This window comes from Macrosteles quadrilineatus, unplaced genomic scaffold (genome assembly GCF_028750875.1).
Source record: "Macrosteles quadrilineatus isolate MER2022 unplaced genomic scaffold, UCM_ALF_1.0 Scaffold_2__2_contigs__length_208266976, whole genome shotgun sequence".
In the NCBI taxonomy this organism is placed as follows: domain Eukaryota; kingdom Metazoa; phylum Arthropoda; class Insecta; order Hemiptera; family Cicadellidae; genus Macrosteles; species Macrosteles quadrilineatus.
The window spans coordinates 31,813,175-31,832,209 of NW_026542595.1; the positions used below are offsets into that span (position 1 = coordinate 31,813,175).

The 19,035-nt window shown below is 33.7% G+C and overlaps 1 protein-coding gene across 1 annotated transcript in view; it reads left to right on the forward strand.

The window, feature by feature from the left end:
• LOC128987561 (opsin, ultraviolet-sensitive-like) overlaps positions 1-19,035 on the forward strand; it is a 172,821-nt gene that overhangs the window by 149,322 nt on the left and 4,464 nt on the right. The window contains exon 2 of the mRNA XM_054408469.1: positions 14,710-14,840. Within this exon, the coding sequence (XP_054264444.1) occupies positions 14,710-14,840 (131 nt within the window). The remainder of the gene's footprint in view (positions 1-14,709; positions 14,841-19,035) is intronic.

The following is a 19,035-nucleotide window of genomic DNA, read 5'->3' on the forward strand; positions in this document are numbered from 1 at the left end:
CAATCCGTATCGTGTGGCCACTCTCATAAGACTACGTGTGTCATCCCCTCCAACGCGGCTTATGATCGCGCGGACAATCCGCGACATGGCGCGGACAATCCGCCCAGGCGGCTTAGGATCGCCCCGTGTGGCCACTCTCATTTGATTCAATGTGTTGTCGGACCACGCGGATTATCCGCGTCGTGTGGCCCCGGCCTTACTTGTTTATGGATATATATTGATAAAATTTGGCAAATTTATTTATTATTTCATCCTATACTATTGACGTATGCTCAAAAACACTTTTTACCTTCCCCGTAGCAGCAAACCTAAGCACTCGTTAAATCTAATGTTATTCAAATCTATACTAGCAGAGCACCCGTCCTTCGTACGGGGTTGGTATCTATATAATTAATACGCTACACGAAAGTTTGTCGGTTGAACTCCTCCGCCATTTCTTAACCGATTTTATCCATTGACGTCTCATTGAAAAGAGCGTGTCGCGTAGATTTGCAAACTGACCTTACATTTTTGAAAAAGTCCCTTGGGCTCTGCCCCAGTGGCTTTGAAAGTTCCCATGTTATCCTTATGAAGAACATAATTGTTTACATTTTGATCAGCTGTATAATTTTATGCTGTTATTTACTTTTCAATTCAATGAAACACATTGAGTACATTTATTTACTATTTGAGTTTGTGTAAACATAACCCCCAAGACGGATCGTATTAGTATAGTTGTATCTTAAATTTATGTATTTATTGTTGTTTTGTGTCGCTATGATGGATCGTGTTAGCATGATTGTAACTTAAATTTGTGCGTTCACCGTTGTTTTGTGTAGCTATAATTTGTTTATTTGTTGTTTTTCTTTAAAATGCCTCCGATGCGACGACAACGAAAAATAGACAAGAGGCGTAATCGTGATAAAGACCGCAGCTACAGAACAGTGGCGCGTCATAGGCCAGTCAGCACCTGACCCTGGACAATCTCAACTATTATGTTACAAATGCACCCTAACACTAACCTAAAACGACTTTTCGTTCTCAATTGGCCCTCTATCGATGACCTGTGTTGCCTGTACAGCGAGGCATTTTGAGAAGGATAAAATCGGCCGGAATGCTTTAGGTTTATCAATAACGAAGATAAACATGGTCTGAGTTACACACCGGTAATCTTTGAGTTGGATCTTTTAAACTTATTGTAAATATGACTGTTATTCGTTTTGAAATAACTCCTGTCATACTTTCCAATTGCTCGAATTCGAGCAACATGTACACTAGTATAAGTATAAAATGCTTATTGCAGTTATACTCAAGCTTTGCGTTTGCAATGGGGGGAGGACACAGTTTGATAAAATTTGGTTCATAAATATACGGTTTGATATAGTATAGCACATCTACCATTGCCATAATGTTCTACCTCTGCACCTAAACAATAGAAAAAAAATTATCAAACATTCGAACAATATCACAAATCACAAATTATTCATAAATTAAAAACTTAAACCTAACTGTAAACAATCTTACTTTTACAGTTCTCATTGTGTATCACAGCTTTTTGTTGCTGCTTAGTTCAAATTACCTGTTGTCATATATGCAAAAACAAAATAATAATAGTGCTGCACCCTGTCGGGAAACCTTATAACTTTTTAATGCTATCTATATAATTAATACGCTACACGAAAGTTTGTCGGTTGAACTCCTCCGCCATTTCTTAACCGATTTTATCCATTGACGTCTCAATGGAAAGAGCGTGTCGCGTAGATTTGCAAACTGGCCTTACATTTTTGAAAAGTCCCTTGGGCTCTGCCCCAGTGGCTTTGAAAGTTCCCATGTTATCCTTATGAAGAACATAATTGTTTACATTTTGATCAGCTGTATAATTTTATTGCTGTTATTTACTTTTTAATTCAATGAAACACATTGAGTACATTTATTTACTATTTGAGTTTGTGTAAACATAACCCCCAAGACGGATCGTGTTAGTATGGTTGTATCTTAAATTTGTGTATTTATCGTTGTTTTGTGTCGCTATTATGGATTGTGTTAGCATGATTGTAACTTAAATTTGTGCATTTATCGTTGTTTTGTGTAGCTATAATTTGTTTATTATTTGTTGTTTATTCCTTTTAAATGTCTCTGACGCAACGACAACGAAACATAGACAGGAAGCGCAATCGTGATAACGACCGCAGCTACAGAACAGTGGCGCGTAATATGCTTAACTCATCACAGTCTGAACCTGAACCTGGACACTATTAGGTTACAAATGCGCCCTAACACTACCCCAAAACGACTTTTGGTTCTCAATTGGCCCTCTATTAATGTGTGCCCTCTCTAAAACCTGTGTTGCCTGGACAGCGAGGCATTTTGAGAAGGAGAGAACCGTCCGGAATGCTTTAGGTTTATCAATAACGAAGATAAACAGGGTCTGAGTTACACAACGGTAATATTTGAGTTGATCTTTTAAACTCATTGTAAATATGACTGTTATTCAATCTTAAATAACTCCTGTAATACTTTGTTATTGCTCGAATTCGAGCAACATGTACACTAGTTGCATATTATAGAACCAACTTGTAAAGTTGAAACAGCTGACTAAATTCTTTAATTCCCTTTAAATATGAATACTCATAAGGTTAACATGGGGAACTACATAGCCACTGGGGCGGAGCCCAAGTGGTTATAGATTTTTGAGATAAAAATATGCCTTAATGTTAATCGGGAATGTGAGCTATCATCATGCCAAATTTCAGTCCAATCCGACCAGTAGTTTATACGTGATTGAGCAACACACACACAAACTCACAAACTTTAAGATTTATAATATTAGTAAGATATATAACATCCAATGTATGTTTGTATGTCCTTTATGGACTCCGAAACCGCTCAACAGATTGTAATGAAACTTTCAGGCATTATTAAATTAAGCATTATTCAAGGATGGTTTGTGTGAAGTTTGGTGCAGATTCGTCAAAAGAGCTCCGCCCCAGTGGCTCTGGAGTTTCCCATGTTAACCTTATGAGTACTCATATTTAAATGGAATTAAAGAATCTTAACAGCTTGATTCTGTGATGTCCAATAGCATTAAAAAGTTAATAGGTTTACCAACACTGTGCAGCACGATTATTCTTTTTAAATTTATGACAACAGCTAATTTTCAACCAAAATGTGGGTGAGCGTAGCGAACGAACTTTAACCTGAATCCGAGTTAGCGTAGCGAACGAGCTCACCTGAAGGCAAGTGAGCGCAGCGAACGAGCTCCAACCTAAAGGTAAGTGAGCGTAGCGAACGAACTTCAACCAGTACGTGATTGAGCCATGCGAACGAACTTATCTTGAAAATGAACGAGCATTTGACATAAAACCACATTAGGACAGGACGACGTCTGTCTGGCCATCTAGTAGGGAATAAATATGTCTTATTTATGGAAATATTTTAGTAAAAATTTAATCAAACAAGTTGAAATTAGGGGAGCGTTTCATAAACTCCAAATTTCACAAACTCCAACTCTTAAAATATTAAATAAACAGAGTGGTTCATAACCTCCAATTTTCATAAGCTCCAAATCTATAACATTCAAATAATCACTGTTTCACAATGTCCAAATTTCACAAACTCCAACGTTAAGATACCAAATAAACAGTGTGGTTCATAATGTCCAAATTTCATAACCTCCAACGGTACAGTCTGAGCCAGAAGTCTCCACAGTGGTTGCCACAGTCAGATAGCAGGCACCGTTCGCCAGCGCTCAACTACTGATTATACGTGCATTTTATGATTGAAGAACACTCAGCTGTGTGACTCAAATATGTGTTAGCACACAATGTGCAAATCAAATTTACATTTTTACATTTTTAATACCTTTAATTCAAGCTTTCAGCTGAGTTTCTTAACTGTTACGTCTCTCAATTAAAAAGCCAATTTTATTACATTACAAATATCGTAAGAGATTTTTTTACCGATGAAAATTTTTAAAACATATAAATATGTTTTATAAGTATATTTTCTAATAGCTGTTAAAATTTAATAATGATTACATCAGTTGTTTTTTTGTTATGTGTAAAAATAGCCCTTTGTTAGAAATGTGCCGAAAACCTTGTACTTCATTCATTCTACCCACTAAAAGGATGAGTTTAAACTACATAAAAAGGTAGAAACTAACATACATAAACGCAGAAATATATTTTTATAAGTAGGATTTAACTTATACATCATATTGTAGGTATACTGGTCACGTTTCAATAAAAGCTCATACTCGAGTATTTACACTTTTTTACTCACAGCAGTCTCGTTTCTCTTTGCAACTTAATGTGGCTAGTTCAATAATGTTAAAGTTTTGACAAGGTGATAATTTATATTTTGATTGCCTTTTCAGTGGAGAGCTAAGCATTGTATACCTTTTATTTACCAATAAAAATGCGTAATCACAAACAGTGGAGTCTTTGACTGTCGTATAAAATATTAAGGTATGAAGTTGTTGTTGTTGTTGTAACGATTATTGCATATTCTATTTAAAAATAGTGTTCAATGTAAATAATTCAACAAGTTATTAGATAGGTACCTTTTAAAGTTTTTAGATTCTATTTAGCAAATTTCCCTATAAGAAAGTACAGTAGCTATTACCGTAGGTGGCATGGTAAGACCTAGGCCCGGGACCGATTTACTTTTTGATTTTGATGTCCCCAGAGGCCAAAAACACAATTCGTTAAAATTGTTATATTTGTATATATATGTGTAAGCATATATATACCGTCCGTGTGAAAGCATTCATTTTCTAAATTTAAACCGACGACAGTCAGGGATTGCCCTGGTGTCTTAAAATGGTTATTGCGAAAGCAAGACAAAAAGGAAATTTTAGTTTCTTAAATTCAGAGGGTAATTCGGATGAAATCATCATTATTCTTTGGATTATGACTATTTCTCCTTTAAACTTACCACTGATAACTTTTGCTTCAATCATTTTTGGTGTCATTTTTAGCGAATTTCCTTATAGGGAAATAAGCTATTACCGTAGGTGGCATGGTAAGACCTAGACCCGGGATGGATTTACTCTTTCATTTTGATGTCCCCAGAGGCCAAAAACACCATTCGTTAAAATTTTTATATATGTATATATTCAATTCAATTCAATTCAAACAATTTTAATTAATGCAATTTTTTTATTAAATACATAATCCCTTGTGACATGCAAAGCACGCGCGTGATGAAAAACATATTTTTCTTAATACATTTCATTTTCTTGTTTCTGGCAGAAAAAAGCTCATTTTCCTTCTTTGTCACTTAAACAGAACAGTGAGTAGACATTTCCTATTGCAACAGTTTTAATCATATAAATAAATAAATGGTCTGTTTACAAAAATCGGCTTAGCATATTATATATATATAGATTTCCGTAGTGGTTAATTATTCATAAGATTTACTTTCTGGAGAGAATTTTTAGAATAGTGTTTTATTAACTGTAAGGGTTTCTGTAATATTATTTATAATATGTTACCTTAAATTATCACTTACATTTCATTACACAGTTTAACTTTAACTAGTCTGAATCTCAATTTTTTAGTGAATATAAATTAAAATGTATGCAGCACTTAGCTCGAATTGATTAGGGGTTTAGGTTGGATAAGAAAAAGTACAGTCCAGCAAAAACTTCGCACCACGGCCTTGCTGGCGTTGCAGTCAAGAGGGAAGCTATCGTCAAGAGGAAACACCATACTTTGCAAAAAAATATATAGGCCTATTTTTTGTTTTGGTCAGAGAGGTTCTGCCTGTGGCTAAGTTGTAGCCAATAGTTTAATGCATAAAATAGCCTGTATTTTTTAATTTTTTACAAACAATGTTTCTGTAGATTGCATAAACAGGTAGGGCAATTTAGCATTTTGCAACGTGTAGAAAGAAACTACAATCGTACGCGTGCCGTATGGACTAATGTGTAATTACCTAAGGACAAAATAAAAATTAATTTATCTTTTACTGACTTAAAAAAAAACTGCAAAATCGGCATGTAAACTGCGAACTCAATTAGGCCTTTTACCATCACTAACTTTAACAACAAAACCAAGATACCAGAAAACGCCAAATAAAATTTTAACACAAATCACTAATTTTACTAATTAATTATGGATTCAATATTAAATGGAAAACTCCTGCTTTGTTTTTATTTCAAAAACATTATAATGAGATGATATATTCTAAACGTTTCTGTAAACATTTGACGCTTACTTTAGTGTTTAATCAATATTTTGTTTAAAGTGGAATGACCTCAACGGCTACTCTGGAACTAACCTGAGAATTAAACTAAAAAAGTTCGTAAAGACAATATATTTTTTCACTAAAGCAATTACTGTGACAAGTTCCAGTGAGCGGGGTTTATTAATTTTGTTTGGAGAAGGTTTTAACTAGGTACATTCTGTTTCTCAAAGGAAAAGGGGTTAAAATCATATAGACTAGCATGCATAGTATGAATAAAGTACAGGGAAAACCTATAACAGTAATATTTTGAGGTAGTTTCCTTTTCTTTATATGCTTGTCAATGCTGGAGAAACGTAATTTCGTGATTGGTTTCGACAAATGGGTAATCAAACCCTAACCATACACTGCAGTGGCAAAAATGTTAGACGTGAGCCGTTGATTAGCTTTTAGCGAATTTCCCATATAGGGAATAAGCTATTACCGTAGTACTCATGGTAAGACCTGGACGCGGGACCGATTTTTTTTTCGTTTCGAGGTCCCTAGAGGCCAAAAACACCATCCGTTCAAATTCATATATATATATATATTTATATATATATATATATATATATATATATATTTATATATATATATATATATTTATATATATATATATATATATATATATATATATATATATATGTCCGTTAGCACGATAACTCAAGCAAAAATGATCCGATTTTGATGAAATTCGGTACAAACGTGTAAACCTACGTTTATTCGAACGAGTTCGCGATCCAGCATGATCGGACCATGGAAACGGGGGTTTACGGGGGGTTTTATGGGGTAAAAATAGGGTTTTCCCATTTTTTACCCAAAAAACATAAAATTTAGCAATTTCTTTCCAAACCATTTTGTAGAGCTTAAAAAAACAAATAATTTAGTATATTGAAGCGTTATATATGCGCCTAATGGTTACGGAGAAAATTCCAAAAAATTGTAAATTTAAAATTCCCATGTTATTCTTATGGAGAATAAGTAAACTGTTGTAGTTTGCTTGTTTATGAACATATTTTGATCAAATTAGAAAAATGTTTTTTCACCACACTATCATGTTTTTGGCTGTATTACATACGTTAATTGGTGGCCGAAAGTTACGTTTTGCTGGCGATGCCAGCTGTCCATAATTTGGGGACCGAGCAGGTTTTTACAGGCCGGGGCCGCAAAATCAGCTGTCCGCTTACTTACTTAAAACATGATTGCATTTTAAATACACAATCAAAATCCATAGCATTGCAATATAATTGTGTTATTATCACCGTTGCCTAGCAACTATTTATTTTTATTTTTGCTGATTCTTCAAATTATTTCTTCACATAACCTTAAAGTTGTAGTTGTTTCACTATATTATAGTCGTGAATAGTGGTAATAGGGTATAGTGTGGTGAAAAATAGCGTTCGTACCACGGACCGAAATGGTTTTGCAGCTCTCGATCGATTTAAGTTCTCGACTTCGTCTCGAACTTAAAAACTATCTCGAGCCGGCAAAACCTAATTTTCGGCCCTAGGTACGAAATATACTATTATTTCTTACAAACTATTAACATAAAAAAAACAGTTTTACCTCCCTGATGCAGCAAACCTAAGTACTTGTTAAACTAATTCTATTTAAATCGGGAATAAATGTTATATTTTTAAGTAGACATTTCAGTGTAAATCAAATCAGTCAAATGGAAATTCGCTTAGTCTGCAGGTTTGCTGCGGCGGGGGTATTTCAAATATAGATGAATATAAACTCGTTAAATGTTTTAAAATAAAATCATAATATATCCATTGAATATAACATGTAATACTATCTAACAACTAAATGGCTAAAGAGGATGAAGAAGCAAATAAATAGGTATTGTAATGTGGTCTCAACCATGGTCTCAACTATGAACCCGCTGAACGTTTTAAATAGGCCTATTTCGATAGAATGTAAAGTCAATCGCACTTTTAGCAGGAATTCCACCACATAAACTTAGAATAAGAGTAGTTTCTATTTTTGTTTATATTATTTTGACCAGAACCAAATCTAGGGTAAAGTTTAGTCAAAGGGATGCATTTACACTAATTTAGTTTACCTTAACGAAAGGAGAATAAAAGTAGAAATAATAACTGGGCCAGGTCGCTAATTCAGTGGGTTTTACCAAGAACTTTTAACACGTTCGCGGCGGCATGGGAGCGATCGCTCCCATACGGAACCCTAATGCCATCCTGGTGGGTGCGATCGCTCCCAAGCTGCAATGCAGTACGAAATGATTTATTTTTAAGCCAGGATTAGAGCTAGAAACTTGAAACCTCGCACAGCACTGCTCAATAGTATACTGTATTTTGTTGTGGTGTTGGTTGGTAGTAAATATTCCCGTAAATCCCCGTCTGGCAATCTCAAAATTCTACTTTTGTCCCGTCTTTTTCCCTCCATTTGGCAATACAATTCCAATGGGACCGGCTACGTTACAAGCAGTGCTGCTATCTGTTGGTGTTTAGCAAACTACGTCAACTCTCGTTGTAAAGCAGGACATCCCTGCACGTTATTTGCTATTTGTCAGCCCGAAATTGGAAAGCCAATCACACGCGGCAATCGGGTTTGTTCGATGCTGAGGGCTACGCCGGACCTGGGATACGCCCGCCATTTGACGTGCCGCCGCGAACGTGTTTTAAATTATCTCCACATCTTTATATGCCTTTTCATATTTCACGAAGACAATTTCCGAAATTACAATCGGGGAAGCATTTATATCAAAGAATTTTGTTAACTATAGACTACCGGTAAGCATTAAAATGCACAAACATACGCCTGTAAATTAAGTTACCATTCTTCGCAATGTAATGACATATTTGATGTAATACAGTATAATGATAATTAAATGCTAGAAACTCAGTTTCTATATCCCGTAAACTGATGCTGAGCCGGCCAAACTCCTAGCGCCAATGCCAAGCGATTTTATGCCTATTTTTAATCGCTTAAAAATGATACAAGCAGGCTCCGTATCAAAAAAAGCTTCAAATAAAAAATAAAATTCATACTTTGATCTAAAACTTTGCCGCAGGAATTTTTTCCCTGACCAAAAAATAAAAAAGTTCCTCGCTTACTACATTTTTCATGTTTTTTATGGTGTTAAAAAACAATCATCTGTTTTAATTTGCCTAAATAAATTATAAAAATTATGTTAAGGTAAAAACTAGCTTCATAGTAATGAGCACTGGTTTTTCCAGAAAAATAATATATCAATTTGAAATTTGTATGTTAACAAATAAGTGTAGCAGAGCAGGTTGAGTGAATGTATGTTTGTGTAAAACAGAGAGGTTCATTCGGCCCGTCCGCCTCGGTATCCCGCCAATTCGATTGACTTATGGCAGAGACTGTACCGTTGGAGCTTATGAAACTTGGAGGTTATGAACCGCTCTGTTTATTTGATATTTAAAAGTTGGAGTTTGTGAAATTTGGACATTGTGAAACTGTGCTTATTTGAAAGTTATAGTTTTGGAGTTTATGAAGTTTGGAGGTTATGAAACACACTGTTTATTTAATATTTTAGACGTTGGACTTTGTGAAATTTGGACATTATGAACCTCACCCGAAATTAGCTTAGTCTGCAGGTTTGCTGTGGTGGGGGTATTAATAAAAATTCAAGTTTCTTAGGTCTAGCACAAAACTGTAAGATGCGTATCCAACAGCAATTAATTTATCAATTAATTGATCGAGGTTGGCGAAGCGAAGCTATTACTGTACATGTTCTGCTATTATACGTTCATTTTTAATCTCTTTTGGTAAAAGAATTAAATGTATAAATTATAAGAGCCTGTTCTGGATTGCATTAAGTTTTTATTGATAATACTCGATTCCCTACGTAGGACGTGGCCAACATAAGTCGTGTTTGTAGGCCTATGTGCCGGTGCGGTTGCTCCCCGAGTCGAGTCAAGTTGTCAAAGGTTGGGTTAGGGATGCTTGCTTGACTCTTGACTTGGACAATGAGCAGCGACGAGACAATGCCTGGAGTGGCTGCCACAATGCCTCAGGCACAATTGACACTTCTGGACCTTACCACTGGCTGACTCGCTTTAGTAAATTACATCGTTGTGTTCTAACAATTCACTTATTTTACTTACTGAACCATGTAATATAAAAACCAAAATATCCCCTTTTGATTCCCTTTTTATTCCTTGGCCTACTTACAGTTTTAGCCTCTGCTACACATCCATCATACGGTCCTCACTATGCTGTCATTCACTACTCTTTCGTATAAAATATTCCTAATAATTAGAATCTTTATTTACACAGAACATACATGATTTACTAAAAATAGGTAATATAGGTAAACTTTTGTAAATAAATTAGTTTGTATAAAAAATTTACGTAGTGATTTCTTGGGTCAAAATCAAGTGAAAATCACGTATAACATTTTTTTCCAAAATCACTTCGTTAACCAAATATCAACCATTTTGCATTTTTTACATAAACATTATCTTTGAATCTTTTTGACCAATCTTTATGAAACTTATGTATGTACCATTAAGTATGTATGTACTTTTTAGGTAATGTATATTAAGGTAAAAGAGACCAATGTTAGAAAAACTCATCTTGATTCAACTTAAAATTTCAAAATGGCGGCCATTTTATTTTTTTTTAACTTAAATTACACAAAACGGCTGATTTCATGAAGGAATGTCAAGAACACTTTTATTTAGCATTTTTTAATTCCCTATCAAACCGTACCAAGTTCAAAAAGATCGAATAAGAAATAGCTTAAATATTACGATCTTTAGTTGTAAAATGGGGTAGAATAAGGCTAAGATGGTCCGGTTTGCCCTATTTTACAACTAAAATTCGTGATAGTTCAGCTATTAATTAGTAGATCTTTCTGAGCTTGGTACCGTTTGATAGAGAATTAAAAATTCTAAAAAAAGCGTTCTTCACATTTTTTCATAAAATCAGCCGTTTTTGTGTTATTTAAGTTAAAAAATTAAAATTACCGCCATTTTGAAATTTTAAGTCGAATCAAGATGATTTTTTTCTAACATTGGTCTCTTTTACCTTAACATACATAGCCTACCAAGTTTCATAAAGATCGGTCAAAAAGATTCAAAGATAAAAATGTTTATGTAAAAAATACAAAATGGCGGATATCTGGTTAACGAAGCGATTTTTGAAAAAAATATTATACCTGATTTTCTCTTTATTTTGACCCAAGGAATCACTACGTAAATTATGTCCCACCCTTTTTTGAACACACATTATATTTTTTTTTTGACCTGCAGACTGGAAATCTAATTCACACAGTTCTAAAGCGCATAGATCTTAACAAATTTTCCTTAGATTTTGTGACGTCACGTTTCACCTGGGGGGATGGTTTTCCGGGGGACAGTATTCTGCATCCCCATGGAAGTAACTATTACCGTAGGTCATCTAATGGTAAGACCTAGACCCGGCGCCGATTTACTTTTTCATTTTCATGTTCCCATAGGTTAATTAACTCGGTCCAATAAAAAATTTCATAAATAGCGGCCATTTCAATGTTGTTAGTTTAAATAACTAAAAAAATTGCTGGTTTCTTGACAAATGTCAAGAACGCCTTTATTCAGCATAACATTTACTATGAAACTACACCAAGTTCATAAAGATTGAATAAAAAATAGCTGAAAGGTCACGATTTTTAGTTGTAAAATGAGGTAGAATACGGCTAAGCTTGTCAGATTGCACCTTATTTTAAAAGCATAACATACCAAATTTCATTAAAAAAAATAATCGAATTAGTCGGAGAAATATAGGATATGACCTTAAAAAAATTGCAAGAAAACGTTTTATGGTTTTATTTGATAGAGTTGGGTTTGCAGAATGACATACTAAAAGTTGCCAAAAATTGGTGCACGAGAAACCCACTAAAACCAGAATTTAAAATGGCGGCTTTTTCCAACATTGGACAAACTAAAAAAAACATATTTCACATGCATTTGTTATGCACATTTTTCTAGATATTGACTTGGGACCACCGCCCGTATATATTGGGTGGTTAGTACTTCATTTTGATAGGGAACATGTTTTTATCCGCCATATTGGACATTAGTAATTTTTTTTCAATGTAATGATAGTGTTGTGACACATCATTACCAACTAACCTTTTGTTATTTTGTCAGTTTTTGTTTTGTTTGGCTAGGTTTGGCATTGTTACTGTTGTTTGTTATTAGATCATTATATATTGTTCATTTTATTTCTAATATTAAGCACAAAAATTGTTATTATCAATTTAAGTCATCCTGAGTTTATTGTTTTGTTTTGTATGCTGTAAAATGGAGATGTCCGTTGAAATAAATAAATAAATAAATAAATAAATAAACTAAATTTTTACACTGATTTCAATGCCGAAATCCGTTTTTAAATATCTTTATTCATTTAGAAGATATATTCAAACGAAAACTCTCCACCATACATTTCTTATGGACGTTTCGTAGTTTGATAATTTTTTTAAAACTATTTTTCTTATATCTCCAGTTGTTATTGACGCTTGTAGTTCGTTCTAGGCTTAAAATATTCAGTAATGTAAGGGCTTTCATTTGAGCTCTTGATCATTAAAATCAGACGAGTTAAATCAATTATCAATTATCAATTAGTTAAGATGGGGACGCCACTATGTGCGTATTTTAACCCAAATATGAGTGAAGGATGAGTGTAGGATGAGTGGCGCGATCTTGTAGTCTTGTTAGTGACTAAGGCCGATATGTTCCTTAGACACAGCTGTTAATTAATAGCCCATACAGCTAATGGCAACTAAGGGACCTACAGTTTATAGTGGAATCCGAACCACATTTTTCCTTGTAATTTACGAATTGGTCTAATTATCAGGATAGTACTGCGGATAGTCGTAGTACTCACTAGTGCGGACGTTAATCCACACCAGGGAGCATCGCATCCACAGTGCATCCCTATAAATATCCACAATTCGTGACCTCCTAGTAGCTGGATTACAGGACGACGCCACCCGTCCCAGTCATCTCAGGTCACATTGCTTTAATAACTTGTACAATGAATGTAGAAATACCAGCTATGAACCTCAGAACAATATTAAATTTAACTTTTTAGAAAGATATTTTTATTAAAAGATTTATAACTTGGGTTGTTAATACGTCACAAAGTTATTTCTGGTCTCAAATTACTCAGTAAATGTTTGGCTTTAATTTTATTGATCATTAAACAAAATCTGACAATTTTAAAATGAGTCATGGACCATAATTTAACATTAAAATGTATTTATATTGAAATTTGACTTTAGTTAAAGACGTATATCCCCAATTCTAAATAACTCCCAAAACTCTTTATAGTCTTAAATAATTCGCCAAATTATTGACTTTTATTTTAGCTATGGATTACTTTCCGGGAGTTATTAGGGTTTGGGATAAATGCCCTTTACTAGAGACAAATTTCAAAATAAATACATTTTAATGTTAAATTAAGAACCATGACTCATTTTAAAATTGTCAGATTTTGTTTAGTGATTAATAAAATCAAAGCTAAACATTCACTGAGTAATTTGAGACCAGAAAGAACTTGATGACGTATTAACAACCCGAGTTATAAATCTTTTAATAAAAATATATTTCTAAAAAGTTAAATTTTATATTGTTCTGAGGTTCGTAGCTGGTCTTTAACTCGTCTGATTTTAATGATCAAGAGCTCAAATAAAAGCCCTTACATTACTGAATATTTTAAGCCTAGAACGAACTACAAGCGTCAATAAGAACTGGAGATCTAAGAAAAATAGTTTAAAAAAAAATATCAAACCACAAAACGTCCATAAGAAATGTATGTTGGGGAGTTTTCGTTTGAATATATCTTCTAAATGAATAAAGAGTTTTAAAAACGGATTTCGGCATTGAAATCAGTGTAAAAATGTAGTTGGTAATGATGTATCACAACACTATCATTACATTGAAAAAAAATATCAATGTCCAATATGGTGGATCCAAGATGGGGGCCAAAAACATGTTCCCTATGAAAATGAAGTACTAACCACCCAATAAATACAGGCGGTGGTCCCAAGTCAATATCTGGAAAAATGTGCATAACAAATGCATGTGAAATGTGTTTTTTTAATTTGTCCAATGTTGGAAAAAGCCGCCATTTTAAATTGTGATTTTAGTGGTTTTCTCGTGCACCAATTTTTGGCAACTTTTAGTATGTCATTCTGCAAACCCAACTCTACAAAATAAAACCATAAAACGTTTTCTTGCAATTTTTTTAACGATCCCTATGTAAGTTTGTTTAGTTTGCTTGGACTAAATAAAAAGATCGATTCGAACAGTCCAAAGATAAAAATCATTATGTAAAAAATACGAAATGGCGGATCCTGTTTAACGAAGAGATTTCGGAAAAAAGTTTCATTCTTGATTTTATCTTCATTTTGACCCATAACCATTTCCTGGAGTTTGGCTGTTTACTTATCCTGTATATTTTACAGAACAATTAGAAATTTTGAACTGCTCAGTGTGAATAAATAGTTGAGTTACGAATGTTTTCCTGTTAAAGGTGCCGCTCTCTGCGCACTCCAGCCAACGTGCTGGTCATGAATTTAGCTCTGAGCGACTTCTTCCTGCTCGCCAAGATGCCTGTCTTCATATTCAACTGTTTCTACTATGGCCCAGCCCTCGGGGAGATAGGTTTGTAATTGTCCAACAGAATATCATAGCCCAATCAATGAATCATAATATTACTGGAGAAGTAACTGTGAACTTACCCTAGGTAAACCATATTGTATATAAAAAACATTTTATTCTATGATCGTATCGATCAGTATGTGATAAATACTCTCAGACAAGTCAAAAAGCATTTGACCTATTTATTTTTTAAAGAGGTAAGTGGCTTCTTAAGAGATTATGCTAACCTTCTTCGCAATAAGTTATTAGAGGTTATTGCTTTCATGTTGTAGTTGTTTTTCTAGGCCACTTCATGCAAATCAAAATAAGAAGGTTACAATACCTGCAGACTGCCTATATTCGGTCATCGAACATCCAACAGGATTACGCGTTTCTGTATATTGTTATACCATCACCAGATCCTTTTTACAAAACTTGAAGTTTTTAAACAACGAAACATTTAATAACGAATAAACTATTTACAGTAGGCCTACAATTTAAAAATGAGATTTAACGGATTTAGACAAATTAAGCATGTGTAGAGTGTACTGATACATCAGCTGTTTTTGATATTTGAGAAAGAAGTCAAAAAACAAAGCAAATTTATAAATAAAAATACTTTTTAAAAATATCACGTTTTTAAACGCACTAAAAAGTATAAAACAGTTTATAAATATGTTGAGAGAATAAATACTTGTAAGATTTAAAACGAAAAACGTGGGCGCATGCTAATTAATTTACAATTATCTTCACCTATTGAACTAATGATCTATTGCATGGAATACCTGTTAATCGCCACCACTGACAATCGCTGCCAACTAAAATTTTGCGACAATCGCTACCAGTTTCTACCTGCGGCCGTGAGTCACCACTCCACCACTCTACGTGACGGCATACCTTACTCCCCTCCCTTCACTTACCACCCAAGAATGCCCAAGTCTGCTTTAAGTTCCGAATTTGAGTTGGAACTTAAAACAGACTGTTGATGAACCACGCAGACTAGATCCTAGGTAAGGATTTTTGAAAGTGATGCCCTTAAATAACCAATAAACACCAAGTAACCGTTTGCATGAAATTATTAATCTTTAAAACAACATTCAATTAAAAATGTCATAAGATAAATACTCCTTATAAGGAGATGTTATCCAACGGGTACAGACCGGGGAAAACATGACATGAAAAAGTTCGTTGGCAACTACTTTTTTTCATTTTTTTGGTCAGGTAAGTTAATTAGATGGATGTAAATTTTTAAGTAATTTTTTTATGTTTAGCTGATGTAATTTGGTTGTAATGTAACTTAAATTGTACGATGGGGGCTCCCGCCGCGCCGAGCCATGCGGATTCTACCTACAATCTCACTTTTAATAAAGATTAGATATTTAAGTTTGAAGAAGTACAGAAAAGTTCCTAAACTACTTAGAAACACACGGAGTACATTTAAATGTTTATCGTCTTATTTTTTGTATTCATCTAAAAATGAGTATTGTTAGCTCTTTTATACGAATCAATATGACAGTCAGAATATAAAGGAGCATTGTTTTAAGAGTTTCAAAAACGATCTTGTGGCTTTGTCGGCAGGTTTGCTGCGGCGGCGGGTATCACTTTTTATTATTATTGCAGAATATAATGCCACAAGACAATTTTAATGTTGATCTATCCATTCCGTTGATGCATTGCAATGAGTTAATCTCAGGCTTCTGATCTTTCTGATAGCATAAGCAGGCTAGTGTATAAGTTTACAGAGCATTTTATCATAGCCCATTCCATTATCGGGGGAACGAACCTAGCGAATATTTTAGGACCAATTATGCAGTACGGTATTTCCCAAACTAAATTATTTTGCGTACATTCCTTCAAAGTACGTGTGAGGTGAATCATCATACCCACCTAGATCATCTTATGGTAAAAGGTCCAACGGTAAAAGTATTTAACAAAACCATGTATACTGACTAAAAACAAATAGTGTAAGAATCAATATAAAAAACGTTAACTATTGCAATCCTTTGAACTTATCGCTAACTCTCCTTTGGATCGGAACTAGCTAATTCTGGTACTAACTATGAAGTAGCCGTGATCATAGTATGACACAGTCTCGGCACTCCCCCTCCCCCTCCACCCAACACCCACGAACCCTCTTTCCAAGAACGGGCCGGACTGGTAGCGATTGTCACTGGTAGCGAATGTCACTGGTGGCGATTTACAGGACACCATTGCGAGCGCCCCACGTTTTTCGTTTTAAATCTTACAAGTATTTATTCTCTCAACATATTTATAAACTACTAGCTGTTGTACCCGTGCTTTGCAACGGGAAGAGGACACAAAATAGAAACATTTTAATCTTTACATCTGTTGCATATAATAGTTACACATCCGCCAACACTTTTAGAAACTAAATTCAACCTTTATAGCCTTAATAGAAACGTTTAAGTTATATGACTTTTAAATCTGGTAAGTAGGGGATACCACTATTTTGGTTTTGATTAAATTTAAATCTTGTGTAGGCTGATATGAGAACAAATTACCAAATCTTCGAATAAAACATTGACATATGCCTACATGATTTACCTTCATCTTACATATCTTTTGATTTATTATTGCCATTTTAAATTTCAATTTTGAAGTTGCAAAAATACTAATTATTAAATTTAAATGAACATTTTTTTAAATTTCACTCTTCTTTATATTAAATCACAAATCCTTCCATCTTCAGTTTCTTGCTCACAATAAATCATTAGCAAAACTAAGTCAGCTGTTATAAACTTTAGAAATATTGCTGTGCCTTATCAATACTGTTTTTTTTTTATATTAAAGAGACTATATCTATAGGTACTATAAAAAATCTAAACAAATAATTTAGCATTAAAGACAGCAGACAAAACTAATATGATTATCAAAGCAACAAGGACTAAAAATTGTAATAGCAAATACAGTATATGTTTAATTGCATCTCCTGATTCTACTCTACAAAAATATCAACAAACAACTTAATATACAAACTCGTTCTTTTTTCTTGAAAATTAAGAAGTTAAACGGGGCAAAGCCCGCGGGTTACAGCTAGTAGTTACATATATACAACAGATTTTAGAAAACAAAAATCAACGTACAATTTAGTTATTGATGATATTCTTTAGTTTAGTTTAAGCATAGGTTTAAGGTTTAGCAAAACACAATAACTTAATTTACCTAAATATACATATAAAAACAATGTGATGTGCAAGTTATGTTAAGTTAATCTAACACATGTTAAGCAGTTTCAATTTATTTAAAGTAGCCTCCAAATTCATACAAACCATCTATACATTGTAATTTTCATACTGTTTCCATGAAAACATATCAATAACATTATTTTCATAACTTAGACGCTTTGAGTGGGGCCTTGAGTTGATACAGCAACGGTTATAGAATCTTTTTTTTCTATAATCATTGACATAGTTTTAGAATAAATAATCCATGATAAAAAGTTAGATTAAAGTAAACCTACCTCATAGTTATGGAAAATATTATATTTAATTTCTTTGTATCAGCTGTCTAAAATTGTGAAATATGCAGTTTAGCAGTTCTTCTTGTTTACATTTAAATGTCAAAGCAAATGTAAACAAACATTAGTGTTCTCATCACAGCCATGGAGACCAATCAATATTTACTTTTAAAATGTTCACCTCAGAATTTTTAAAGCCAAAGGGGCAAAGCCTACGGTCAGTATCGAAATGTGAATAGTCCTATAATGGTCCTTGGTATGGTAGCTATATTTTTGTATAATTTAAGCCCAGTTGGTTCAGTAGTTTTTGCACTTATTAGTAATACACATACAGACAGACACCATTAGATTTGTATATAATAGTATAGATTTTATACTTTTTAGTGCGTTATAAACGTGGAATTTTTTAAAAGTTTTTTTATTTATAAATTATTTTCTAATTATTAGTCTTTAATGTGTAAATATGTTAAATCTATTTTATGTGGCCTGTTAATACATAACCAAAACCTTATTATCTGTAATCAGATGTTTTATCTTTACTTTGAAATGCTTGTTTTATATTTAACCGACTTCCCCACTACCAACAAAAGGAGGAGGTTCTCAATTAGTTTGTGGCGATGTTTTTTTTTCTATGTATGTTCACCAATTTCTCTGTGATTCTTTTACCGATCAGTGTGGTTCCACCACCAAAATAACCAGGAGAGTTTCTATTTGGTCCCATATATATATTATGTTTAAGTG